The sequence below is a fragment of the Aythya ferina genome, assembly GCF_964211825.1.
Source record: "Aythya ferina genome assembly, chromosome: 10".
In the NCBI taxonomy this organism is placed as follows: Eukaryota; Metazoa; Chordata; class Aves; order Anseriformes; family Anatidae; genus Aythya; species Aythya ferina.
Genome location: NC_140306.1, coordinates 12623943 through 12651794, shown reverse-complemented (window position 1 = coordinate 12651794; position 27852 = coordinate 12623943). Strand labels below are relative to the sequence as shown.

General features: G+C 56.3%; 1 protein-coding gene across 5 annotated transcripts; it reads left to right on the top strand.

Moving 5' to 3' along the window:
- The first annotated feature begins 762 nt into the window (after positions 1-762).
- Positions 763-27852, top strand: TWF2 (twinfilin actin binding protein 2). 5 transcript variants are annotated; one of them, XM_084531113.1, is made up of 10 exons: positions 763-883; positions 10884-10961; positions 15479-15657; positions 17522-17617; positions 18495-18599; positions 19960-19974; positions 24361-24486; positions 24571-24721; positions 24855-24976; positions 25677-27852. In XM_084531113.1, exons 1-10 carry the CDS (start codon positions 859-861, stop codon positions 25842-25844), a joined length of 1065 nt encoding a protein of 354 aa, XP_084387239.1. In that variant the 5' UTR covers positions 763-858; the 3' UTR covers positions 25845-27852. The 5 variants fall into 5 exon arrangements, with proteins under 5 accessions (XP_084387239.1, XP_084387240.1, XP_084387241.1 ...); XM_084531115.1 differs by lacking the exon at positions 763-883 and adding an exon at positions 7471-7489; XM_084531114.1 differs by lacking the exon at positions 19960-19974.

Below are 27852 nucleotides of genomic sequence, written 5' to 3'. Positions count from 1 at the left end.
ACCAATGTGCTGCATTTCAGGGGCCGGGCACACCGGCGTGTACAGAGCTGGGGCTCAGGAGGGGGGCTGCTGGGTTTGGGGGGGGCTACTGGTTTTGGGGGGTAGCTGCTGGCTTGGGGAGAGAGCTGCTGGGTTTGGGGAGAGCTGGTGGTTTTGGAGGGGAGCTGCTGGTTTGGGGGGAGCTGATGGCTTGGGGAGGGAGCTGCTGGGTTTGGGGGGTAGCTGATGGGTTTGGGGTGGAGCTGCTGGTTTTGGAGGGGAGCTGCTGGTTGGGGGGAGCTACTGGGACTGGGGGGGGCTGCTGGTTTTGGAGGAGAGCTGCTGATTTTGGGGGGAGATGCTGGTTTGGGGAGGAAGCTGCTGGTTTGAGGGGGGGAGCCGTTGGTTTTTGGGGGGGTGAGCGGCTGGTTTGGGAGGGACTACTGGTTTTGGGGGGGAGCTGCTGGCTTGGGGAGGGAGCTGCTGGGTTTGGAGGGGAGCTGCTGTTTTGGAGGGGAGCTGCTGATTTGGGGGGGCGAGATGCTCTTTTGGGGGGGCTACTGGTTTGGGGGGGCTACTGGTTTTGGGTGGGAGCTGCTGGGTTTGGGGGGGGCTGCTGGTTTTGGGGAGCAGCTGCTGGTTTTGCGGAGGAACCTGCTGGGTTGGGAGGCTCTCTCTTCCCACACCGACCCCCCTGCCGCCCCCAACCCCTCGCGGGGGCACCGCCCGGGTCCGTCCCCTCCCGTTGCGATGGGGGCGGTGCAGGCAGCGGCCCCGCCCGGCTCCGGCTTCGGCTCCGGCTCCGGAAGCGGGAGGCGCCGCCGCCGGAGCCGTTTCCTGCCCGGGACGCGGCGGAGCGGAGCGGGGCGGCTCGGAGCCATGGCTCACCAGACCGGCATCCACGGTAAGAGGGGCCGACGGCTCCCGGGGATCGGTCGCCGCTTCCCCGGCGGAGCCCTCTGCGAGCCCCCGACCCCCTCCGACCCCCCCAGACCCCTCGACCCCATCCCCCGGGGCCGCGCCGCATCGCATCGCACCCGCGGGGACCGCGCCCCAGAGCATCGCGGAGCCGTTTGGGTGCCGGTGGCCGAGGCTCTGCTCCCCGCGGGATGCCGGTGCATCTTCGAGCATCTTTTGTCTGGCTGCCGCTTGGGGAAGGGGCTGCAACGCAGCAGGGCTCGGGCACGAAGCCGCCTTCCCGCTGGGGCGACGCCGTGGGCAGGGCGGGTTGGCTTCCCTGCAAAGCTGTGACCCCAAAAGATGCTGCCCGTGGTTGGGGGGGGGGACTGGGATGGGACAGCCAAAAGCAGCCGGTGCAGGGAAGGGTGGTGGCACAGGGGGACAGCATCCCACCTCCCCGCCGTGCCCACCAGCACCCCCGTCCTCCCACCCCAGCGCGGGAGGAGCGGGTTCGAACAAAGGGAAGGAAAGCAGGGCAAAGGGGTGTCTCCAAAACTTTGACATCGGATGGAGAAGGGGCGATTTCTGGGAAAAAAAATAAAAAATAAAAACTGGGGAGGGGGCTCCAAGAGGCAGCACTGACGGTTCTCGGCTCTGGATGTGATGGTGCACATCTTGGTGGCGTTTCCCCCCTGCTCTCCGCCCGCCGGCTCACTTGGCAGCATTAATCAGGACCAGAGGTGCTGCATAATTGATGGGAGCGGATCAATATGCCAGCAGAGATGGGAGAGATGCCGGCCCGAGCTGTGCCAGGTCGGGTGTGAACTTAGCACCGCTGCTCCCGGCAGGAGGACGGGCGGAGGTGTGCGTGGGCATCGCGGTGCCCTTCCTCGTGGCAAACGTCTGTCTGCAAGCGTGGTGAATTTACGGCTGCTGTCCCTTCGCAGCACCACCTCTGTCTCTCCTTGTGCACGTTCCCTTTGCCTGAGGACAGTCGGGAGCATCCTTCCCCTTGAGATGCTCTTGGAGCAGCCGCTGAGGAGCTCGGGATGGTGCTGAGGTGTTCCTCCTGCTTCGCCTGGGAGTGCTGGTAGCTGACAACGTTTGGGTTCGGACTCGTTGCCTCTAGTTTAAGGCCTGCCCATCGCAGGGAGAACTGGCAGGGGGGAGGCAGGGTGGCCGCATCCCATTCCCGCAGCATGGTGCTTGGAAAACCCTGCCAGGATTATCGCTTTGGGTCACTGATGCTTGTAGTGCGTAAGGTGCGCTGTCAGCAGCTTTCTGGTGGAAAAGGGAAGGGACTCATGCTCCCTACCAGGAACAGGTGGGTGCCCCCCGTACCGTGTTCCCTCCTTGGGGAGGAAATGGATGGACTTAAAACTTCCCTGCTCATTTGGGGTTTTGGAGAGGGCAGCTTGCATTGGGTGGTCTCACTCCTGCAGCATCTTTGATGTCTTCCTGGATGTGCAGGTCTCTGAGGCAATTTTGCTCATCCCTGATAACCGAACCGGCGTGCTGCTCTGGGATCAACATCAGCAGAAACAAGCAGCGGTGAGGCAGGCGGCCGTCCAGCGCTTTCTGCGGCGTTCCTCTTCGTTCTGCCTCTTTGTCCCTTTTCTTTGCCTTGGACAAAAGGGCCGATGGCTCTCCGAAGCCGCTCGCTGCCTGTGCTGTGTGCCCTGTCCTCCAGGCAAAGCAGTTTCCTCTCTGCCTGAAGCTGCCGGGCGAGCACCTGCGACGCAGAGCTGGGTCAGAGGCAGTCGGCACATCGGGGAACCCCACAAATGGTCTGGGTGTCTTTTGGTCTTCCCTGCCCTGGCACAGCGGTCGAATTAACTCCTTCCCTTGGCAGCAAGCTGACTCACTCTCAGATGAGAACTAGCAATCCCACTGCTGCTTTCTTCTCCTCTGCTGAGCGTCTGAGCTCTGCTGTTTGCCAAGGAGGAGGGATTTTTCGGCTCTTCCCAGTTTCACAGGCCTCGTTGTGAATTTTTTGGGGTATGCATCGCTGTTTTTTGTTTTCTTTTCCTCTCCCATTTACAGGAAGGCATCTGCCACCAAGGGGAACTAGGGTGGCACACCCCAGCCAGCTTGGGGGGCAGGTGGAGCTGTGGGGCACCCCCAGCAACTGATGGAGGTGGGTGTGAGGTCTCCTCCTGTCCTCAGCTTGTGACTGGTGTTGGTGCCACCAGTCTGCCTCCAGTTGCTCTTGCTCTGTAGGAATAAAAGCTTTGTTTGCTGCATTCTGGGTGCCTCCAGCATCAGAGCATCCAGCGGGCACCTGAGGAAGACGTTGTGGATAATCTACCCAGCTCCATCTGTGAGCCCAGCTTTCAGTGGCAGCTCAAAAGCAAGAATTTGGTGTAAGTGGCACAGGGGAGGGCTGGGTCTGAATGCCTCAGAAACTCGAGTGACCTCCTTTTCTCTGCACAGCTGGCAGCAAGAAGCAGGCACACCACAGGACGTGGGGCAGGAGGAGCATCACTGCTTTGCGTGTGCTGATTTTTTGGGAAAAAATACTTGGTCCTGGGGAGAGGGAGGCAATAGTGGCACTTGCTGGGATTGCTGGCACACAAGGGCGAAGAGCTGCAGGTTTGGGGGGCTCGCCAGGGCTCAGCCTCTTGCCTCTGCGTTAAAGGCTAAGTTTTGAGGTATCTGTGGCACCTCTCTCAAAGGTGCTGGTGAGAAAACTGGGCTGCCATGGAGACTGCCTGGCTGGGGAGATGCCATAGAACAGAGCATCTCAGTTGGCAGGGACCTTCGGAGATTATCCCCTCCGACTGCCTGACCGCTTCAGGGCTAACCAAAAGTTAAAGCATATAATTGAGGGTATTAGGAAGCTGGCAAGGGTTGCTGTGGGTTTCTTGTGGCTGGAAACCCGCTTTTTAGCTACTATGAGGATTTACTGAGTAGTTTTGCTGTCTCTTCTGCCCAGAGTTGTGATAGATGGGGACAGCACTCCCTGTCCTGCCAGGACTGGCCGTTGTGCTGTAGTAAAGAGGTGCTGAACCAAGGCTTTGGCATGGGTGGGAAGTTACCCACTGGTTTTTGGTTGCCTCTGGGTGCTCTTTCTTAACCTCCATCCAGAGAGAAAAAGTTACTTTGGGGTGATTTTTTTTTTCATTTGAAAAGAGAAGAAATCAGTTTTGTAGTTTCTGTGGGAGACTGCAAATGCGTGTGTTCCGTCAAGCAAAAAACATAAAATTTGGGTCCTGCTCTTCTTGGGGAGGGACAAGATGTGGGGCTGTAGGAGCATGGGGATGACCTGCCCATGCCTACATGTGGTGTCCACCACCTGCTTCTGTGTGTGTGTGTGGGGGGGGGGTAATTGTGAAACTGGAGAGCAAATGGGGAGCATAGGCATATCTCCTGTCCTGCTTTGCTTCCTCAATATGCTGAGATCAGAGAGCTGGACCTTCCCTGGCCATGTCCCCTCCCGGCCTGCCTGAAGCTGTGAGCAGACCCTGCAACACCACACCTGGCAGGGGATGGCGATGGCGTGGCTTTTGGGCTGTCCCCTGCCCATCCCCAGCAGGTCCCTCTGCCTGGCCACACGGCCCTGGAGGGACCTGAAGGCTGCCCCATTGCTTGGGGTGACGGCAGGTGGCACGCGAGGCAGGTGACAATCAGCAATGCCCCAGCTCCTGGCCTTGCTGTGCTTTGCAGCAAAGGCCAGACAAATGCCCTAGGCATATGCTAAACGTGGAGCAAATGCCCCCATGGCTCAGAAAGCACAGAGGGAAGCTCTCACCCCTGCAAACATTCCATCCAAGCTGTAATTTTGAGGATGTGTAAATAATTAAAGCCCCTGAAAGCTGTGGAGAAGAGGAAGTCCCTTGGAAAGTGTGTGTAAGGAGACTCTAAATGCAATGAGATCACTACCAGGCTCCTGATACCTGCTCCAGTGCTCCCAGTTGTGACTTTGCTCTTGGGAGAGGGGGAGAGAAGAGGAGTAGGGACCAGCAAGGTGATTCCGTGGGTGAGACAGCAGCGTGCTTTGCTCTCAGCAGCTGCATCGCTGGCTGGTGGGTGACTGCCAAATGGGTATTGCTGACCCCAGGGTGGGGAGGGGGAGGCCTGGCTCTGATCGGAAACTGGGAGATGCTGGAGTGGAGAGAAGATGGCTTCCCAGGGACACGCATGGAAAATTAGGTGCTGAGAGGCTTCACAGGACCGAGCAAGTGGCTGGAGGAAGTCCCCAGACAGGATTTGCAATATGGCCAGGACTCATCTGCACAAAATCCTTCTGTGGAGCAGAGCCCAGCATCACGGAAAATTGGAACAAGCTTTCGTTGTGTCCTCTCTTGCTCAGAATGGCTTGCCCTTTCATTCTATTTTCTTCTGATGTCTGTAGCTTTTTCTTTTCCCAGATAAAAGAGTACATGCAAGGATATATATATATATTTATGGCGAGAAATAAAATCCTCTTAGTGCTTCAGCCAGCCAGCCAAGCCTATCAGTGTGAAAGCGCTCAGTAACAAGCAGGTTGAGCAAGCAGGTGGTGCACGATGGAGTTAGGCTGGAATGAACTGAACAGGAGCCCTTGTAGCAGCAGCAGCACCGATCCTGTGCCTGCGGCAGTTGTGCACTTCCATGGGGTTGGCCTCCCCGCCATGTGGGGAACCACGGGTGCTGTGCCCCTGGCCGGAGGGGCTGCGGCGCTGAAAGGGAAGCGGCCACTTGGAGTTGCTTCAACTTGAGGATTATGTCTGGAGGATGAAAGATTGATGGCCGGAGGCTCGGGTTTCCTGTCAGGAGGACGAAGGGGACTCAGCATATTCAGAGAGGCATCTGTTTCAGGGAGCATGTATTATTGATCTGGGAGCACTGAGCCGTCGTGTAGACGGGGGGCGAGCGGGAGGGCTGAAGCACGCAGAGCTTTGGGGTGAGCACAGAGCTCTGTCACCTCCATCCCCAGTGGGTCGGGTCCCACAGGGCTCCCCTGGGTGCTGTGCAGGCAGCAGCTCTTCTAACACCATCACATCAACAGGGGGAGACCGGCTGGCATCACGCAGCAGTGCCTGTCCCTCATGGTTCGGGCTGCCGGTGATCCCGGGGAGAGGGAGCGGAGCTGTGGTGTGTCATGCCTTGGGCCTTCTCAGACACGCTATTTAGGGCTGCAAACGTCGGAAAGGATCGACTTTGGGGTGTTGCCCAGCCTCTCAGCATTTTCGGTTGATGAAAGACGTCAGGCCCAGCACTAAAACCTCTGCAGGACAGCCCCGTACCAGAGACGAGCAGCCCCGTCAGGCTGTGGGAGGCGCGTTCACCGAGCAGGCCCAACAGCGGGGCCGCCGTGCACATCCAGCGTGCTGTGCTGACAGCTGAATGTCTCAGCACATCGTGAATGCAATGTGGGCAGCTCGTCTGCAGACAGATGGATGAGGGGAGGTGTTGCATTGCTTGGGCTGGCCAGAGGCAGTTTCTGGGCTCACCAAAACACGAGGTGCAGGGGGAGGCACGGGCACTCGCACCATGCTTAGCCTTCTGTGAGGCTCCAGGTCAAAGTGGGCTCTCTGTGAGGAGGGTCTGTGGCAGGGCTTTGGTGGAGAAAGACCAGAAGGTTTCTTCAGATGCCGTTGAGCCTGCCCTGCCTCAAAGCAGCAGCATCCCCGGCCAGTTTCTGGAGGTCTTTCAGGCTGGGCAGGGATGGAGGCATCATGGTTTGGTCACCTTCGTGACGAGACTTCTCAAGTGCTGAGGTGGGACCTCAGATCATGTGGCTGTTTGGGTTGAAAACCTGGTACAGTTTGCTTCTCACTATTTTTCTTCTCTCTGAGCTGACCGACCCTGGCTCCTTCAGGCTTGCCCTGCACTCTGTGCTCCCACAGCTGCCATCTGTTGGGCGCTCACGGTGTGCCTGCGCCTTCCTCCTTGCACGATGCCGAGCCTGGATGCGTTGTTCCTGCTGAGCCCAGCGCCTCGTCAGCACCAACTAACATGGCTGTGCTTGAGAGCCACGCTCTTGTTTGTGCCTTGGCAAATGACTTTGCCTGCAGTGACATGAAGCAATTAACCTGCATCTGGCTTGCAACCCAGCATAACCCTCTCTTCTCCAGAGTGGCTGGACCCTCCGTCCATGCAGGCTGCTCTCCTACTGTGGTATTTTGCTTCCTATTGAGTTTCATCCTATTTCTTTTTTTCCAGCCTGTTTCTCCAATCTACTGTGAGTACGGGGAGTTCTCCTTGTCTTCCAGTGCACACTTGCACCTCCTCTAGCTTCCCAACTTTCATCTGCTGAAAACGCTATTACAGTTGCCAGAGCTGATCATGGAAGTGTGGACTGTAACCGGACCCACAGCAGATCCCCAGGAGTTCTTGCTTGATCCAGCCTTTAGTAACTTTCAGAGTGAGTTATTGGCACAGTTTTGTGCTGGTGCTCTAAGGGTTCACCAACACCACAGCTTTTGAAACTTCAAGACACGTAGCAAGCTGTGATCCTCGCCCTCTGCTTTTGCCTGGCCTGCAGGCTGGTGGCTCTGCTGGAAGAAGTTAGGTTGCTGTGATGCAAGTTGTCCTCAAGGGATCCCTGCTGGCTGCAGCCCAGCGTGTTGTTTGTTTCGGGACTGATGAGTTGTTCTGGGGTTTTCCAGGAACCCCTGCTAAGTGGGTGAGTTTGCTTGCCCCTTCCCCTCCCTCCCTTTCTAAGGCAGGAGGTGTGTGCAGCCTGTCCCCATCTCAGCTCCATTGCTTCTCCCTTCCCTGAAGTGCAGCTCTGCAATCTGTGCAGCTCGCAAGCTCCAGCCAGCTGGAAAGCACCTGCCTCACCTGAGCGCTCTCTAAACCACCATTCCCCATGGCCGTGCCCTCTTTGCCGTGGGTATCAGCCAGGCTCGCTGCCAGGCTCGCCCCAGCAGCCTCGTCACTGCGGGGATTGGTGCAGATCCTGGCTGATGTTGGGTGTGCTGGTGTGTGCCCAGCTTCTCCTTCCTCTCCTCCTCTCCCACCTTGTCTCGTTGTCAAATGCCAGTAGGGAAGCCTCAGGAGTAAAGCCAATTCTTGTGATTTACCCTGCCTGGCCTCTTCCCATCCCGAATGGGGAAGGTGTAGAGGTGTGAGCACAAACTCTGATTTCTCTGAGGAACTGCCCACAGTAAGGATCTTTTCTCAGCTTGCCTCCATACTCACCCACCTCCTGCCCCTCTGACCTCCTGTGGCTCCAGATGCCTTGCAGATGCTCTTGTTTGATTACATGCAGGGTTTTCAGCCCTTGAATTGCATCCTAGAGACTCACCTGCTGTCTGTGTCACCCCACACCTTGGGGCAAAGGTGCTGCTCACCACCATCTCCAGGGTAAGGCCCCTTCTGTTCACCCTGCTGTTCTTCCAAAGCAGGATGTGGACTTTCATATTCATATTTCAGGCACGCAAGCTGTCTCATCAAGTCTGCTATGCCAATTAAGTCATAATCATGCTGTAATGAAACAGTGGCCGAATTCATGCTGAAAGCCTTCACAGCTAGCTTGTTCCTCTCCCTCTTCCCTGGGTTTTGCTCTGTGTTGCAAGAGACAGAAGGGAATGTCAAAGGCACCCCAGTGATTTTTTTTTTTTTTATTTAATGAAAATTACTTTTCTTTTCAGCAGAATTAAAGAACAGAAATCTTTTTTTTTTTTTTTTTTGAAGGTTCTGATGCTGTCTTCTCTGGAAAGTGCTCCTCCTCTTGGCAGACCTTGCGGTGCTTCCCGTTGGGCCGCAGGGTCCTCTGGAAGCGTGTGTGCTTTTCCTGTACCTGCTTAAATCCTCCTGTCTGTGCAGAAAGTGCCAGTGCCTGGCCTGTCAGTCCTATGGTTTTGGCCAGTCCCACCATTTCCAGGTGCAGGAGGGGTATACTTCCCTGTCTCCTGGCTTTCCTGAGCCCTGCACACCCCTTGGCCTCTAGAAAGGGTGGGTCTGTCTGCAGGGATTTGCAAGCCTGTTAGCACCGCAGGGCTTTTGTCTCTTCTCAGCAGCTGATGCTGTAGGAATATCAAAGGCCAGCGTTGTTATTCCCTTTCTCCTCTTTTGGCAGTGCCAGAAGTGAAGCTTAATGCTTATTAGGACCTTTGGGCTCTTGTGCTAGGCTTCCTGGGTGTATAAACCTCTTTCTCCTCCTCTTCCGCCCTAGGAGAAACCTCTTGTATTTGCAACAACCACAGATGCTGCCGGAAGGAAACAGCCTGTCTCATCAGGGAAAGGGCTAAAAATAACCGAGCTGCCTTGGGTGGTACTGGTGGGAGCGGGCTGAGCAGCGAGCTGCTGCTGGGAGAAGAGAAAGGGCTGAGCAGGCGTGCTGCAAACCAGGGGAGCTGCTTCCCTTGATGCTGACAGAGGGGGAAAGAAAGGGTGGTTTTTCTAAAATGGTCCTGCTCGGATGTAATCTCTGGGTTTCTATGTGACCTCTGCTCTTTGCAGAACACCATTCTGGGAGCTGGTTCCATTCGTGCCTTTTTCTCTGTGCAGAAGGGAAGGGAGAACCTCAAGATTTGTCACGCAGGAGGGGGGGAAACCAGTCTGCACCAGCCACCCTGGTGGTGGCCCATACAAGCTGCGGGGCTCTGTGGGATATCCCCTTTTGGTGCTGCTGCTGGGTCCAAACATGGGTCCTGGTGCAGCCTAAGTGGGGTGTCTGCCTGGGGAGAAGCATCTTGTACCTTTGCATTGCTGTTTTCTGCAGTATTTCTAGTAAGTGTTGGAGCTCTCTGCAGCTTTCAAGTCCCAGGATGGGATCTTCCAACCAGGTTGCCCTGGAATCAACACCCCGAGCGGGTTCCCGTTTCTTTAAAATGGGTGCACAGAGAGCAAGGCTGGGGAAAAAGATGTGCCCCAGCGTGAAAGGGTCTGGTATATGGGGTGCATGGGTGGGAGGAGCGAGCAGGGACCTGGCTGGAGAGAAATGCAGAGTCTGGGTTGCATGGGCGGGCCTGATGGGGGCTGAAATGAGTGAGTGGCTCCAGGGGTCCTCAGGACTGTTTGCACTTCCACGTGCTGCCCTTGTGAGCCTCCTGGTGCCCCTCTGTGTGACAGGCAGCCCCTGACTGCCTTAGCCTGGCTTCCAGGTGAGGTTCAAACCCTGTCGGTCCCAGCTCTCCAGGCAGGATCCCTGCAGACCTCCCACTCTCTGGGGCTGGGAGGTGCTCTGTTCCCTGGGGCTCTGCTCTCTGAGCTGCATCTCTTTGGCGCTGCCTTTGCCCGAGGGCCTGCAGGTAGAATATCCCTGGTGGGGTGGGGAGATGTGAACCCATGGTGCTTCCAGGTTGAGTAATGACACCTGCGGGCTGCCACCTAGATATCTGTCTGCTGCCAGAGCCTGATGGTCCCTTCTGATGGGACAACAAAGCTGTCTGTTCCCAGCAGTCAAGGGAGATAAGGAGGAATGTGGCTCCACACTGAGTTTTCCAGCATCCTCGTAACCAAAGCCCTGCAGGCTCTGGAGCAAAATTTGCAGGGTGCCATCGTCTGCCGCTGCAGGTTTGCAAGTGGGGAGCGCCCTGAGGTTCTTTACCTGCTGGAGGATTTCAAACTGGTGTCTCTGGTTTGGCCCCATCCTGGTGCACGGCATCGGGGCTCAGCAGCATCCCCACTGTGCATCGTGAGCCCTGGCCATCAGAGCTCCGCCTGTTGTGACATCTTCCAGCCACCCTGTATGCAAACCTTGCAGCTCTGTAAAGTTAATAAACTTGTCACTTGAGCTCTGCCTGCCTGCACCAGCCAAGCCATCATCTAAATTTGGGTGATTATGTTCACCCAGGCCAAGTATCAAGTTATCTGGATCACATGTGCTCCCAGCTGCTATTTAACTCCGAAGCCTCTGGGCGACGCAGCACTTTACTTCCACTGATGAGGCCAGCTGTTTGGATTTTGTAGTATTACTTTTATTAAAACTCTTTTGGCACCAGTGATTTTTTTTTTTAATTTTTTATTATTTTCAGTTTCTCTCCTGCCAAGTTGCCTGTCCCCACAGCCCATCAACGAGCAGCGCCTGCTTTGTCTGTTAAATCTGACCACAATGTTTCTGGTTCTTTCAGCCACCACGGAGTTAAGGGACTTTTTTGCCAGAGCCCGAAATGGTTCAGTTCGGCTCATCAAGGTCGTCATTGAGGACGGTAAGCCCCATTTTTTAAGTGCTTTGATTCACACCGTATCAGCTCTGTAATTCGCCTCTCCTCCTTTCTTTCCTCTTTGTCACCGTGGTCAAACGTGCCAAAGAAGAGCTTGCATTTCTGGAAACACCGTACAAAATCCTGCCGGGGCTTCCTGGCACACGGCAGACCGCTGTGGGGTTGGGGTGAAATACAAGCATAAAATCCATGTGAGCTGGTGAGCGAGCTCTTGGCAGCGACAGCCTTAGAGCCTCTGCCAGAGCGGCTTTGCTGTGCTGCCGAAGCTTGGGAAAAACAGTGACTTTGCTTTCCGCTGACTTTGGACCAGCTCTTCTCAATGCTGGTGCCTTCTCTTGCTAAAGGGAGTCGCTGCTGGGTGCTGGGCAGCTTTTACTGAAGCGTGTGGTTTTGGGGAGCCCAGCGAGAGGCTGCTGTGCTGGCACAAACACAGGAGAAGGGGGTGGCAGCCTCCCAGTGGAGCAGCCCATGCCCCTTGCAGTGGGGGATTGGGTCCAAGGACGTTCAGGAGCAATGCGCAGCCAGTCCCACGGCTGTCCCGTCCTACTTGGATGTGGCATCCCATACCAGGCAGGCAGATGCCTTGCCCCAGGTGCAAGCAGAAGGGGGCAGGAGGCTGTGCTTGGCCCTGTTTGCAGGCTCCCTGCAGCTCTTTAGAACAGCTGCGGGGGCTCTTCAGTGCCCCCAGTTCCAGCATCTGCTCTGTTCTGCTGCCACTGTGCTGCCTGTAGCCCAGTTCGCAGGCTGTAGGCTGCCACCAGCCTGCTCGCCCGTGGCCCGTCAAAAGGTGACTTTGGCCTCAATATTGATCAAAATAAGCAAGTGGAACGATGCACTGATTTAGCATCCCAGCAGGGAACCTCGGTGGTGTAGGTTTTCTGTAGCCTCCGCCTGGTGCAATTACATATGAATGACTTGTTTGGCAGGGAACCCACCGAGGTTAGTGAGCTGCTGTCACTGGTTACGGCTGGGCCATCGGGACCAAGGTGGCATCAGCCGGTCTGGAGTTCAGCAGCCGACTTCACGTCTACACCCTGCCTCCTTCTGGTGCCTCAGCACCGCTCTTGGGGGTGTCCCACCCCTGTGTCCAGCTCTTTGTGTCTGGCTGAATGGTAGGAGCTGGAGTAAAACAAGCAATACCCCCCAAACTGCAGGCGTGCGATCTGTGCTTCAGCCTGGAGCTGGATGGTGCTCGGGGTGGCAGTTCTGAGGAGCCTGAGCAGCCCTCCGAGGGTCTGGGAGGTGCAGAGCCCCTCCTGGAAGAGCGATGTGGCCCGGGCTTGGAGCACGGGGGACACGGCAGCAGTGCCACCACAGAGTTCACCGGTGTTGGCTTCATCCTCAGCAAGACCACTCCTTCCCTGTGTGCTGGGATGCTACATCTGCTTCACTGATGGGAGCCAGGAGCATCTTCAACAATTTTGCTCTCCTGTCACCATTTGCTTTTAAAAAGCGTGAACCAGGGTTCTGTTAAGATAAATGACAGAAGCCCAGCCTGCAGTTAGAGCGCGAGGCCTCGTGCTGTTGGCTTTGGGTTGTGGCTGACGACAGCAGCGAGGAAGACTTTTTACCATCAATGGAAACCACGTCCCACCAGCCCTGCTCTGGCTGAATGGGCTATATTTATCCGTGTGATGTGTCATTGTCAGCAGCTGCCTCGTACGCCAGCCTTGCCTGGCGGTGAGCAGGAGAGCTGCGAGTACCTCTGTGCCCGAGGGGCTCCGTCTGCTGGGGGCAGGTCAGCGGTGGTCCCACCAGCCTGGTTTGGGGAACCTGGGGACAAGTCACTTAGCCCCTCCGTGCCACCGCTCTGCTGTGTGATGTCGGTGCAAGAGGAGCCTCTTGCTCTGCTCGTGGGCGCAGAGGAGCCTCTGCCCTGCAGGGCAGGGCTGTGGGGGATTTGGGGTGCTTTGGTGCATCAGGAGTGGGTGCGGAGAGACCTGAGTGAGGACCCGAAGGCCGTGCAAGCTGGACGTGCCAAACACCCACAGAGCAGTGACACTTCCTTAGCATCATCTCGGGCTGTCGCTGTGAGCTCAGCTCCTTGCCGAGGCTCAGCAATGTTTTCCTGGCCCGAGAGTGACTTGTGGTCCAAAACATCCTTAAATGGTGGGGGAAGTCTGCTCTAGTCACTCCCGGTTGTCCGTGGGTTTCGTGACATGCTTTGCTGGGTCCTGCCCCAGCAGGTTTCTGTTTCTTGGCACAAAAGTGGCGCTGTGCAGTAGTCTTGCGGACTCCTGTCTCCTGTGATGTCCCCGTGGGGACCAATACTTTGCACAGACATTTCAGAGCAAAGCTGCCTGCGTACAGCTGAGTGCTGGGCACCTCTTGAAGGTCAGCAACGCTCCCGGGATGCTGCAGAAAGAGGTGGCAACAGTCTCCATCACTGCCAGTGCTGGCTTGGTGAAGCGCTGCAGCTTTTAATTTCCCTTTTCTGATGCTTCCCAAGCTAATGGGAATGCCAGCCGTGGGAGGCTGCTGCAGCGTTCGCCTTTGCTGCAGGGGCTTGGGAGGGAAATTTGCCCTGAAGGGATCAAGCTGAGCTGCAGAGCCTCAGTGGGAGGAAGCAGAATAAGGCACAGAGCAAATGAAGGAGGCTGAAAAGGGTGATGCTGTGGATGGCCCTGTGGAGGGTGCTACCTGGGGATGGTGGGCACTTGGGATTTGATCCACAACTCTCCCCTTCTTCAGCAGTAGCAGAGGTGCTCTCTGCTCTCCATCACTCGCTGCTCGTGGCTGCTCAGAGCTCCTGCCCACACCGGCTTTGAGGAGAGGTGATGCAATTCAGGAAGTCCTGCGGGCTCTGCAGAGAGAAGTCAGAAGTGCAAACACACTTCTCTTCTTTTTTTTTTTTTTTTCTTTTATTTTCTAAATAAGTTCCGTGTTTCCCAGAATCTGCCAGCTAAGACAGTCTTTCCAGCTATCCAGCTCCAGTTTGCAGGACTGAATGTGGGTGCTGCTGCTGGCACTGCTATGGCATTTTTGGCATTTTCTGCCTGGGGAACACCTGGATGCTGCTGGCTCTTGAGGACCCTGCTGGATCTGGCTCAAACACAGCCCAGTTCACCTGTAGTGAATTTATTGGGCCTGATTGCCTTGTGCATAGGATACTGGGACACCTAGCAGATGGGAATAGTTAGGAGCTGCCAGTAGGTTTGGCCAGGTGAAGTTTATTGTGGCTTCTGGGCACCTACGTCTTGGGGCTTTGCAAAAAGCCTCATCCTTTTGCATGTCTGCTTTGTGGTTTTGAAGGGTACATTGAGGTTGTTATGTTTTTTTGTCCTTGCTTTTTCCAAACAGGTGGTTTTGTTGAAGGTAATGTATTTTCAATACCCTTTTCTGTGCTGAAAAGTGCAGGCTGGCAGAGCTGCTAACTGTCTTGTAGCTTGAGGCCTCTTTTCTTTCCTGCAAATCGGGTGGGGGAACACTTGCTAAAAACAGCTCTTGGGTTTAGGGTGCCCTGCAACCCAGGAGCAGACCCCCAATGAGTGCAAAACCTCACTGCTGCACTTCAGGCACACAGAAACTTGCTGTTCCTGCCTTATAGGAACTTTTGTGAGTAGGCTTTGGAGACAGCAGACAGAAGCTAGCTGCCTGCAGGGAAAGCAGTCTTGGTGGAGGAGTTGGCTCCGAGGTGGTGGGGCCACATCTGCTGCGAGTGTGTTTTGAGTTGCACTTGTTGTTGTTGTTCCTGTCATTATATCCATGAGGGCCCTTGCCAGTAGCACCTGGCCCTCCTGCACAAATCATCGCAGCCGTACAGGGTGGTGTTTTGGAGGGAAGGGGGGAAACTGCTGCCTGGAGGGAAACACCCCTGGCTGATAGTGCTGCAGGGTGGGAGTAAGTTACCCCAGGCCTGGAGTGGCAAACCCTTTCTTTATTCTCTTATTTGATCCTCTCTGATGTTTTTTTTTTGTTGTTGTTGTTTGTTTGTTTCTATGATGCCCCAGCACCGCACTGTCCAGCTTGCTGTCCTCTTGTTTGCTGCTTCCAGCCCCATCGATGCTTGCGTAGCAGGGAAAAAATACTCTCCGGACACTTGAGATGCTACCATGTGCGTGAAATATGTAGGTCACTTCCAGAGACTTGGGCTCTTCTGGCAGCACAGCCTGCTGCAGGGGGGCACAGTGGGGACCCCAAGCTCCTTTTCCCCCCAGAGCAGGGGTTTTGACATATCTTAGGTTACAGGGCATCTGGTAAGAGCAACTTTGGCTCAGCTTTAGCTCATCTTTCCAGTTTGCTTGGCTTTTGCTATGGGCATTTTTATTTTTCTCAGCACTCAGAATCCCCCCTGGCGTGGTTCCTTGTGAGGTCCTCACCAAGCCCAGCTGAAGACAGAGGAGGAATGTGCGTGCTTCAACTCCTTCATCTGGTTCTCCGCAGAACGGGGTCGTTCTCAGCGCTGGAGTCGCAGCCAGCCCTGGCCAAGCTATTCAGCATCCCTGGAGGTGAGCTAAGCCTGGCCTTTGCATAACGCTGTCTTTTCTTCCTTCTCCTTCCAGAGCAGCTCGTTCTGGGAGCACACAAAGAGCTGTCCCGGCGCTGGGACATGGACTACGATGCCTTCGTGCTGCCCTTGCTGGATGAGCAGCAGCCGTGCTATGTGCTGTATCGCCTGGACAGCCAGAACGCCCAGGGCTACGAGTGGCTCTTCATCTCCTGGTCCCCTGACAACTCCCCGGTAAGCTTCGCTCTCTGCTCACCTGTGCATGAGGATTTGTGGCTCTCACTCCTCTGGGAGCAGAGGGCAGCGAAGACACAGCTGGAAGTGAGGAGGGAAGGAAGTGTGAGCCAAGGCAGCCGCCTTTGCGCTGAGCCTGAGGAGGAACATTCGCGCCCTCCATCGCTGCACCTCAGCTGAAGAGAAGCAGAGACCACGCAATTTGGGGACGGGAGCGTTTCTTAAGACAGCAACATGTGCAAGATCACCTCCTTGTCCTTGTGGTGCTGTGTGATGATGCAGCTGGGCCCGGGGGGTTGTAGGTGCCCTGCCGGGAAGGGGACACCTCTGCCCTGGCCCAAAACACCACTAGGAAGGGCTGGCTCACGGGGCAGGCCCTGGCACCAAGTCCTCAACATGAGACCTGATGTGCTGGAGCTCATGGCCCACCTCCAGGCCCTCGCCTCCCCAGCCCAAGCACTTGGCTGTGCCTTGGAACTGGGCTGTCCCCAAAACCACCCTTAAACAGGCCGTGAGTGGCCGCTTCCCTTTGAGGTGCATAACTGCAGGGCAGCAACGACACCTGCTGGCTCTTGGGCTGTTGGTGGTGTTCCTGCAGCGTGTGGCGGTGTCCCTGGAGCATCACAGTCTGGAAGACTTGAGAGAGAGTTTGCTTGTTAGCCCTTGTCAGGAGGGTGACACCTTAAGGCAGCCTCGGAGAGATGGTGCAAAAGGACAGAGTTGCATTGGATGGTAGCGTAGGGCATTTCAGAAGTATGGTTTATGGTTCAGAAAGCGCTGTTTTGCTGAGTGCATCTCCCTGATGGGCTTCTAGCAAGCACAAAATTGCCCTGCTGTATTGACAGCCACGGTCATTGGGTGGGTATTTGACAAAATGTGGAGGGGCTCATTGCAGAGGAACTGGGGAGTGCTTGCAAATGTTCTTCCCTGAGCAGGGTTTTGCAGGAGAAGTGCTGGTGGATGGAATCAGCGTTTTGCTTTGTCAGCAGGAAGTTTTCATTCGTAATGTGCATTGCCTTATGTCAACCCAACAACAACAAAACCAAACCCCTCAGTACCATTCTCTGTACGTTCATCACTGGTTGTTGGTTCACAGGTGGGATTTTCCAGCTGTGTTCCAGGACAACGTGTCCAATGTATCCTCAGTAGCTTTGTTCCTCGTAGAAGCGTTGGCTGAACCACACGACACCTTTCGACAGGGTGTCTGTCTGCTTTTAAGGGACTCCAGCACTATTTGCACCTTCTCTCACTCAGGTGCCACGAAGAACGTTGTGACTGATGTTCCAGAGCTCTGTGATAAGAAAGCGAAGAACAGAATAAACCAGCAGGCTGTGGATTGAGGCCAGAGCTTATCAGGGCTGTGGCATGTGTGTGCATACCTGCGCAGTCGCAGAAACAGAGCTGATAGTTTTCCTGGTGGCCCTGTGCCCACTCTGTACTTAGAGCAAGCCCTGGAGCTGGAGATGCTGCAGTTAGAAATGAGGCTTAGGTAGAAGCCATGGGATTGTTTCCAGGTGGTTTGTAGTACAGTTTTCCGTGGTGCAGGTAACTACTGAGAGGTTTCTGCTCCAAGGGAGAACTTGGATTCTCTGCGTTGATTCTGGTTTTGTGTGTGTATGTAACCAGAACAGCCCACGGTTAATGAACATGAAACAGCAAGCATGGAGGTGAGGTTGTGCCTTGTGCCACAGAGTTCCTGGAGCTGAGATTGTAACCAGGCAGGCTAAACTTTGGGAAGGCAGTGCTGCAGCCATCGCTGGGCAGGGGGGAGGCTGAGCACATCGGGTGCCTCTTGGACGAAGGTGATGCTCTCCAGTCCCACCACCTCCCTCTGACCGTGTTTGCTCTCTCCCTCCTTCCACAGGTCAGGCTGAAGATGCTGTATGCCGCCACCAGAGCAACGGTGAAGAAGGAGTTTGGAGGGGGGCACATAAAGGACGAGATGTTTGGAACAGTTAAGGTACCGACATGGTTCTTGCAAAGTCACATTCCCCTCTCAAGCCTGTTGGGGTAAAAACTGAGCTTCAGGAGCCTACCCAAGACTCAGTGCTGAAGTCAGCTGGGGCATGGGGTGCTGGCATTTGGGGAGGGCAGCGCTGAGGTTTTGGCCCTGCTGCTTTGGTCCCCTGGAAGTTTGCTGCCACTTTGTGTGACAAGGGGTTGCCTGTTCAGGCATGGAGAGGCTGCAGAGGTGGCAAGGTTGGCTGTGATTGTGAAAGAGGTGGGAGGAAGGCTCTAGAGAGGTCCAGACCTTTATATTTAAAGAGAAAAGAAGTGCCACGCAGCAGCAGCGTCACTCCAGCAGAAGGCTGTGACTGCACTTCTCTGTCTGGCAGCAGTTGGTGGGAGGTTCCCCTCCCATTTTCATAGGCTTTGTGCAGAAGGAACTAAATTTTAAGGGCTTCCGAGACGTCAGACCTTTTCTAGGTCTTAGGGTACCTGCACTGGTACTGATAGGAACCATTGAGCATCTTCAGCTGCTGCCACCCTGCTCCCCTGCCCCTCTCTGCACTCAGGCTGTGATCTCTGTCTTCCCTTCTTGCTTTTGTGCTGATGAGCTTTGCTCATCGTCCAGAGAGGCCACGCTGCTGCAGCCGAGGTTGTCGGTGTACTGCAGGCATCCAGAGCAGGGTGGGGTGGCCCGAACAGGCAGAGCTTAAATCAAACGTGGGATTTGCAGGGAGGTGTCTGCGAGCATAACTCGGACCGACCTTACAATGCCAGAGACAGGCTCAGGAGCTCCGACACGCCATCAGGGCTGGGGTCACATCCAGCCCTGCCCTGCCCGCTGCGTGGCAGCGACCACCCCTGATCCTTCCCTTCCTGTCTTCCTGCAGGAGGACGTGTCCCTGAGCGGCTACCAGAAGCACGTCTCCTCCTGCTCCGCGCCCGCCCCGCTGACTGCAGCCGAACAGGAGCTCCAGCAGATCCGCATCAACGAGGTGCGCATCCTCCCGGCCCCGCTCTGCGGTGTTGGGCTTCCCGGGGGCCCAGGGGTGAGCGTGTCTGGACTGAGCTTGGGGCTACGGAGGTGGCTCGTTCTTACAAAGCTTTCTCACACCCGTGCTCTTTAGCCTGTTCCTGAACTTGCCGAAGTGGACCTTCAAGTGTCTGTGTGGTCTCGTGCTCCATTTGATGGTGTAAAGAGGAATTTCCAGACTTTTTCCTCACTAGGACACAAGCTCAGATATCTGCTTTCCTTGCTGCAATTGGCAATTAGAAGACGGTTTGAAGGCTGAAAGCAGGCAGTGTTATCTAGTCTTTAGGTACTGGGGCAAAACCCAGAGTTGAACGTGAATTTGGGGGGAAATCAGGAAGAATTCTGGCTCATCTTTTGGCTGCAGAGGTGTACGTGCCCATATTCTTCCTCTGGGGCTACAAATACGAGGGATGCAGCCCAAAGGGCAGAGGTCTTAACCTACATTTTTGTGTGTTTTTTGTGCTGGAAGGAGGTTTGGAAGCGGCACAGGGCAGGATGGGTGCCAGGCACACCTGTAACACCGCGTCGGTTTCCCAGCCAGCGCCGTGGGGCACCCGTGCCAACCTCTTCGTGGTGCCGTGGAAGCGCTGGGACTGTTCGTGGGGTGGGAAGGCCACCTAGAAGCTGTGTTTTGGGGGAGCAGAATTTCACTGGGATGTCGTGGAAAGAGCATGCCTCTCGTCCTCCTGTGCTGGGTCTTTGGAGCTTGCAGGTGGATCGGGACAAGCCTGGGAGACACGGAGCCCAGCAGCCTGGTGGGGGTGGCAAGGACAAGGTGGGAGAACCCCACCTGCCTGAGCAGATCTGTGGTCAGTGCCTCCCCCAGTTCAGTGCTGTTGTTGGTCCTCCCCTCCCCACTCATGCTTTCCCTTACAAACTGGGAAGGGTCTAACCACGTTCTGGCCCTCTTTTTGCACGAAAGGGCAAGAATTGCATCTTTCTTTCCTGTATGATGTCTAAAACCTCCTTTCCCTGTGAGCCTGGAGAACAGTGGGGTTTGTTGTCCTGTGGCGTGACAGCCCCAGCTGCTGGTGTGGTGCTGTGGCAGACGAGATGAGTGGTTTTTGGGAGACCCCACCAGCTATGGATTGGTGGAGTTGTCCCAGCTCCCATCCTGCAGGGGATGGGCAGGATTTGTGCGGGAGGATCCGAGGTGCTTCCCATGTTTGAAGAAAAGAGAGATGCCGGTGCTTTGAGATAGCAGCTCTGGACTCTATCATTTGTTTCGTGTCTCCTTTGGGCTTCTACAGTCTCACTTGTGCCAGCTTCTCAGCTTGCCAATATTGTAGGATTAAGCGCTTTTTTTTGGCTGTGTCTTGCAGGGTAAAGTGGCCCAGGTAAGTGTTGCTCATGGTGCTTTTTTATTTATTTATTTTTTTGTGCTTGATCTGCTCTGCTCTGCTTCCCACCCTCATGATTGCAAGAAGTGGCTCCTGAGTGAATGAGCTGCCGAAGTTTTGGTTGGTTGGGTTTCATTTTAAAGGTACGCTGTCCCCTGTGTAAGCCTGCACCGCAGGGAGTGGGCATCTGCGTCTAGAAAGAGAGGGAAAATCAATATTTTGCCTGTGAATTTAAGGGTGCTGAAGTCTGTGTGTTGGTGCTGCCCTGCTTGTCCCTTCGCCCCTAGCAGGAGTTCCTGGGAGCTACTGCTCCATGGCCCAGTGCCATGCTCGCTTCCCCAGGGTGGCAGAGAACTCCTGACTCCGCAATAATTTCAATTTACAGCCAGTTTCTGGAGCAGGGCGATGCAGAGGAGGGGCTATGTCAGCAGCTTGCAGCCTGCAGGCTGTCCCCGTGCAAAACCCCAATCCTGCTGCTACACGAGGGCCCCTGGATAGGGGCTGCAGTGACCACATGTGCAGCTCAAGTGCCGTGCTGCTGGTTTGCATTTACTCTGCAGCACAGCAGCGCTCTGGAACCCGCTTTCCTCCCTTCCCTTGCTGAACCCCACACCCTGCACGTACCCCTGAGTCTGACAAATCAATCAATCAATCAGGATTTTGGTGGTGACACAAGGGACACTGTTTCTTTAAAAGCCACCTGCTTGCAAGTGCTTTGCTGTGCATGTCTTCCCCCTTGCCTGGAGTCCTGCTGTCAGTGCATTTTTCATCACTGGTCTCTAACCCTCCTGACGCGCACTTACCCGAGGTGCCGGCCACTTTTGCAGTTTTCACCCCAAAGGCGCCCGTATTTCTGGGCTCACTGCAGCTGTCTGGGATCCCACAAACAGCAGTGGGAGGCAAAAGGCAGCAGCAAAGCAGGAGGGTAGAGGTGGTGGCTGCATGACAGCGGCTTCAGTGCCAGCTCAGCAGCCTTGTACACCAAGAGAGGAAGGAATCGAACCGGAGCGCACCTCTGCAAGCAGAGTTTGGCCCTCGCAGGAAGCTGCACAGCCTTCTGTAAAGCGAGATGCCCTGTGAGCTTTCACCTGTGATGTGGGCTGCTCCTGTGGTTTGAAAACTGCAGAGAAAGAGGTGCTGTTGTGAAGCTCTCCTCCTCCTTGGTCACTGGGTGAAGGATGGTGGGGGGGTCTCAGGAGTGTGCCGTTTGCTTTGGGTTTGTTTATTTATTTTTAAACAGTCACAAAACGCATCATTCCTGAGCTGGAAGCTGTCAGCAGCCTGTGGCTTTTGAATTGAGGTTGAGAAATCTTAATACCTACAGGTAGAAGTATTTTTCTAGAGGCACTCAGAGGCTTCCAGGAGCCAGGTTTATTGAGTGCTGATGAGCACGCAGACAGCAGCCCTTGTTGGAAGGAGATCAAGAAACAAACAAACAAACAAAAGGGGGGGGTGGGAGGAGAAAAAAAACTTCAGAAAAGGAGGTGAAATGGCCCCCAGCCAACCCCACAGCCTGAGGGTGCCACTGATGGCCGGGCTGGAGCTGGGACTGTGGGTGCAGCGTGCCCTCGGCCATCCCTGTGCACACCCTGGGCTGTGGCAGTGAGGAGGGCTTACGTGAGCCTGGCCCTGATGCTTGTGGCTTTAAAAAGGGGCAGGAGCAGAGAATGCTATGGCGAAGGCGTGTGGCAGAGTTAACGTTTCTAGGACAACCCTCAGCCCCTTGGGGTTTTCTGACTTGAGCGTGCTTAGTGTTGAAGCGTTCACCCTTCAGTCCTGCTCGTCCTCCCAGCCTCGTTTAATTTCCACGGTGTTTATCAGGGAGAAGCAGGAAGGTCTGGGGGTGTTGGCAGTGGTAAATCCCAGGTGCCACGCATCTCTGCAGGGTAGGACAAGGTGAGCCTGTTCGCTTGCCCTGCTTTTGGTCCCTTGCTGATGCCCGTGGTGTCCTCAGGGCTGGAGAAAGCAGAGCTCGGGGGCCAACCAGACCTCCTGCTTGCCCTCACCGCTCAACCCTTGAGTAATTATCCCCCGAGAGCTGTGTGCTTACAGCCAGGCACCTCCCTGCTTATCCTCCGAGGCACTTAGCTTGGAAAGGAGCTTGGGCATTTTGTTCTCCCAGACCTTTGGTGTTCTCCTGTTCACTCTCACCCAGCACGCTGTGTGGAGAGGGACAGCCCCAGCCCTGTTTCTGTAACTCCTTCATCTCCACATCCTGAGCTGGGACCACCTGGGGCCACCCTGGCTGCTCAGGAGGTAGGGCAGGGGTGGAGATGTCCCTGCAGGTGCTGGCTACGAGTGGGCCTAGCAGCGAGGGTTGGGGACACCACGCTAGGGGATTCTCCCTTCCATCCCTCCCCGCTGCTGACGTCTGCTGTGTCATTTTTGTCGCTCTTCACGCCTGCACCCAGGACCTGCCTTCCCTGGCTGCCAGCAGAGACATGGTAGGCCTCCACCCTCCCAGCATGTTCCTTTCCCCCTCCTCGTTTCGAACGAGCTCCCCCGGCCTGTCCCCGCCTGGGGTGCTGTTGACGGTGTCTCCTCTCCCCACGCTCGCAGGGCTCCTGCTCCCAGGACTCGAGCACGGAGGTGGTAGGCTGCTCTGCCTGCTCGCTGCTCTGTTCTCCTGCATGTCCCACTCCCTTTACCCTCTCCTCCCTCCGTCCCGGTGAGCCGAGCCCCTCGCTCGCTCCCCTGGGATTGCCACCAGGCTCCCAAAACCACTCCCAAGGGACCTGGTGACAAAGGTCTGTGTTAAACTGAGATAAAAGATGGGGATAGAAGTGGGGATCGTATCCCTCTTGTGTTGTTTTTTTTTGATACTTCAAGACAGTGATGGGTGCTCACCTGGGTCGGGTGGGCTCAGCATGCACCCAGGCACCCGGCACCACCTTCCCAGAGCTGTGGTCCTGCCGGGGCTGCTGTGACAGCTTGGTGAGCAGCAACCCTGCGACACTGGGGGGAAGGAGCCAGCGTGGGGAGCTCTGCACCAACAATTGCAGCTCTTGCACGTGCCCCGAGCACCATCTGGTGCTAGCCAGACCTCACGTGCCAAACTTCCCTGGCTGTCTCCGAGCTGTATTTGAGACTCTTGCTTTCTTCTGAATTTGTCTTGGCATGTTTTGATATTTTTTTTCTTCCTTATCTCCATCAAAAAAAAAAAAAAAAAAGCCTTTTTCCATCTTTGCACAAAATCCCCTGAACTGCTCCCAAAATGAAACCAACCCCCACTCGCCGCCGAGCCTCCAGGTCAGCGCTTGCCCGGCCGCTTGCCCCTGGGGCAAATTGCTTGCCTGGGGCTGGGTGGGAAGAGCTCCCCTGCCCTCGGTGTGACTCCGTCTCCCTGTATTCTGTGGCAGATGGTAGGGGGCTGTTGCTGCTGCCCATCGCTGGTAGAGTACCCCGGCCCCGAGGAGGTACGCCGTGCCTGCTGCGTCTTGCTCCCCGCTCCCTCGCATCGCCCGGCCGTGGCAGCCCTGCTCAGGGTGGAGGTGCCTGGGGTGATGCAGCCGCTCCGGGTCTCTTCCTCTCTGTGGAGGGTTCGGTTTTCTGGAAAGGGGGTCTGCAAAGCAGGGCTGCAGCCTCTGCTTGCCAGGGTTTGGCATGAAAAAGGGGACCTGTCTGAGCTGCGGGGTTCTAAATCCCCGCTCCGCTGGGAGCAGGGGACACCTGCCTGCAGCCATTAATCCCAGCACGGGTAGCTCAGGACGCACAAAGCTGAATGCTGTGATTTCAGGGCTCCCTGCCCTCCTGGCACACACGTTGCAGCTGGAAAGGATGAGAGGAACATGCGGTGGGGTTGGTTACAGCACCCCTCCCCGTCCCCTGCTGGGAATTTGCTGCACACAGCCTGGTGCTGGGAAGCCCTGGTGATGCTGGGGGCTGGTCGAGGTGCTCTGTGCTAGGAGTAATTGTGCAGGGGGAGAGAGAGGGCAGAGCTGGGGGGCTCCGGAGTGCCTGGGGACAGGCTCCAGGTGATTTCCACACTCTGAGAAGCACCGCAGCCCTGAGGCTGCCCAACCTCCTAAATCTTAGTGCTGCATTCCCAAGTGTCACCTCTGCTTGGGAGCTTTGCTCATCTCATCTGCTCCCAGCCAAGCCTGTGTATTTGCAGGCAGCTCTGGGTCAGGCACCACAGGTTGGCAGGGCGGTCCTGCCCCCAGGATCCCTTCTGTGGGAGGGTAGGGATGCTCCCAGCCCCAGCGCAGGCAGGTTTTTGTTGTACTCTGTGCCTCCACCTCCGTGGCCCCAGCAGAGGCAAGCACAGGGCCGCTGCTGCACCGTGGGGCAGATGCAGGTGTCTGGGCTTACCCGGCACGCACCAGTGGCCTGTGCCACCCTGCCCATCCCTGCCCTGACACACGGGGTTGTTTCTGTCCCCAGGTGAAGACAGAGATCAGCGTGGAGAGCAAGCACCAGACCCTTCAGGGCCTGGCCTTCCCCTTGCAGCCGGATGCGCAGCAGGCTATCCAGGCACTAAAGCAGAAGAAAATCAACTACATCCAGCTGGTAAGTCCCTGCTGCCTCTCTTCCTACCCACTCTGAGCACTCCTTGCCGCAGCGTCTTGCTCCCCATCCCCTTTTATCAACCAGAAGCTGGATCTGGAGCGGGAGACCATTGACCTGGTGCACACGAGCCCCACAGAGATAGCTGACCTGCCCAAGAGGATCCCCCAGGACTCAGCTCGCTACCATTTCTTCCTCTACAAGCACTCGCATGAGGGAGACTACCTGGAGTCTGTCGGTGAGTCATGGCTCCTCTGCTCCTCCTTCAGGCTGCACTGGTCCCTGCCCTGCCTGCATCTCTAACGGGGATCTGGCTGCTCCTTGGCTGTGAGCCTGGGCAGCGCTGTGAGCCCCCCTCCTCTCTCTTTCAGTGTTTATCTACTCCATGCCTGGGTACAAGTGCAGCATCAAGGAGCGCATGCTCTACTCCAGCTGCAAGAGCCGGTTGCTTGACACTGTGGAGCAAGATTTTTGTCTGGAGATAGCAAAGAAGGTAAGTCCGAGCCACCTGGAGGTGGCTGAGGAACCTGTGCAGGGGAACATGCTGCAACCAAATCAAAGGTGTGTCCAGGTGGCAGCAGTACCCGTGGCTTTGACTGGGGCCTCTTTCTGAGAAGTCTGAGAAGCCTCGAGTGTCACTAGAGTTGTTTCAAAGTGGCCTGAACAAAGGGCTGGAGAAAAAGAGGAACAGTCTTGTGCTGAGCTGTGCAACCCAGCCCTGATAGGTGTCCCAGTGTCTGTGGTCTGAGGCCCTTACCCAGCGGGAGAGGATGGATTTCCCAGGCACAAGAGGTTTGGGAGAGTGAGATGACCCAAACCCTTTCTCTCACAGGGCCATGGCACTTCTCAGTGCAGAGGGAGGCCCCCTTCACTTCTGCCCTTTGTGCCCAGACCATCAATGAACTCAGAGAGGATTTTGCGTGGCCCTGAGGGGAGCAGCCTTTTGGTGCCCTCAAGGCAGGGGAGGGGAGGAGAGGATGATGGAGCACTGGAAGGGGCTGCCCAGGGTGGAGGTGGAGTCCCCATCCCAGGAGATATTCAAGAGACACATGGGCATGGCATGAAAGGACTTTAAGGGACTTTGTAGGTCAGCCAGTGGCTGGACTTGGTGACCTTCAAGGCCTCTTCCAGCCTAGGTAACCGAGATGGTGGGGCGGGCCTGGGGGCCACTAACGCTGTGTTGCTGTGTGCAGATTGAGATCGATGATGGAGCTGAGCTGACGGCCGAGTTCCTCTATGACGAGGTGCACCCCAAGCAGCACGCCTTCAAGCAGGCCTTCGCCAAGCCCAAGGGGCCCGTGGGGAAACGGGGACAGAAGCGGCTGATCAAAGGCCCGGGAGAGAACGGCGAAGACAGTTAGATGTGGACGGGGCAGGACCGGGCAGTGAACGGACAGCATCCCTATGGCATTTCCCGGCTTCCACCTCTCCGCTTCCAGGCCTTTCTGCTGACCTGGGGATCTTTCCCCCCATCTCAGCCTTCCCCCTCGCCCCCTTTTTCCTTTCTCATTCCTTTTTGAGCATCAGGACGGGCTGTTTCACTCGAGGGTAGAGCAGTGGGGAGGGGGCAGGTTCTAGGTGTTTGTGTTGCTTTCCCCCTGTCCTTGTGCAAGCCCTGGGGCAGCTGGAGGAGGATAGGAGCAGCAGGGCCCATGTCCCCAGCCTGCTCTGGTCCCACCTGGGATCACAGCTGCTGCTCTTGCTTTCCCCCTGGTTTACCTGCACCAAGTGAAGGACTCACTCACCTGCGAGCTGCTCTATGCAAAGGAAGGAGGTGACATCTGGCATTGACTTGGTAGCTGAAAACGTGAAATGCTTCTTTCCCTGCTCCCCCTTCCTACAGACTTTGCTCACCACGGCTGTGTGTGCAGTCCTGCTATGCAAGTCCTGTGGTCATCCAGGCCCTGCCAGGCTGCAGCCAAGCCCCCGTGCCTCCAGGGTGGGCTTCGCTGCTGTGGCCTCAGCGTTTGGCAGGAGAGTTTGTCTCTTATGAGAGCCAGCCTGTGTTGTATCAGAATTTGAATTTCAGGCAATGCAGATGTCTCTTCCCTTCCTCTCTCCTTCTCCGATGTCATACGGAGCAGCCCTTGTGGCCAGAGCGCTGGAAACCAAGCACCAGCTTTTGTTTTCCAGCTGCCCCGCTCTCGATGCTGCTTGTGGCTGCCTTGGTGGCTCCCCCAGAGGAAGCTGCCCCCCCCCCAGCCACCCTGTGCTGCTCTTCAGCCCTGCTCCAGCTCCCCAGTGCCTCCCATGCTGGGGTGGCTGTGAAGCCCCTCAGGTCTGAGCTTGGTCCTCGGTGCTGGCAGGACAGAGAGGGGCAGATTTTAAGCCTGTTTTTCACAGCCATGCATGCAGATGGTAGGCAGGGGAGGAGGAAGGGCAGCACCTGGCTCTGCTTCCCCTTCTTATCACTCTCTTTAGGTGGAAAAGGGTAAGGTGGAAGGCCTTCCACGAGTTTTAGGTCAACTTGACCCTGGAGCAGGGTTACTCTGCCTTTTGGCAGTGTTTGGATCCCTTTATGACCCAACCCAGATCAATTCTTTTCCCTTGGAGGGAGCTGTTACAGCCTGGCCTCAGCCCTGACCCTACTGCCCAGGCTGGGTTAAGGGTGGGGGCCGGCTCTGATTCCATGGCATCCCTGCAGCCTGCACCATCTCCTTGTCCTTCAGCCTCCCCCATTTGCTTCGTCCGCCTCCCTGTGTTTTACTGGCATGGGGAGGGGGTCTTGGTGTTTGTGGTGTGATCCCGAGCCAGCAGCAGGGGCTGGGGCTGGCCTGACTCTGCCCTGATCCTCAGTTTTGTCATTCCTGGGAGAAACTTCTGGTCCTGGCACCTGTGGGATGGAGGGGATGGACGGACAACTGCAAGGAAACAGGGGGGGAGGTGGGATAAAGCCTTGAGCCTATCTTCAAAATTCTGTGGGCTACCCCAAATCCTGGCGGGGGGAAGGCTGGCAGCCCTGGCACGTCCCTCAGCAGCTCTGCCCAGCCCGGGGGCTGTCCCCTCTCCCGTTCCTTGCTGGGTTAGGGCACGCTGCACATCCCTGGCCACTAAGGGCTGAGGTCAGTGCTGCAGCTTTGGCTTCGTGAGGGGATTTTGCGGGGGGAGCGTGCCTTGCTGCTGGGTACTAGTGAGATCTCAAGAGCTGCCTGCCTTCCCCCCTGCGCTCTCCAGGCGCTGGAAACACCGGGGCTGTGCCCCCTGCCCTTCCCTGCTCGCCGGTGAATGTGCCGACGTTGCCTTGACCACGTTGGGGTGCTGGCTGCAGGAGCCGGGGTGCCCTGGCAAGGTGGGATGTGAAGCCTGGGGGGAGCAGAGCATACTGTACTGAACGCTGTATTTTCTAAAGAATAAAGTATTTTTAAAACA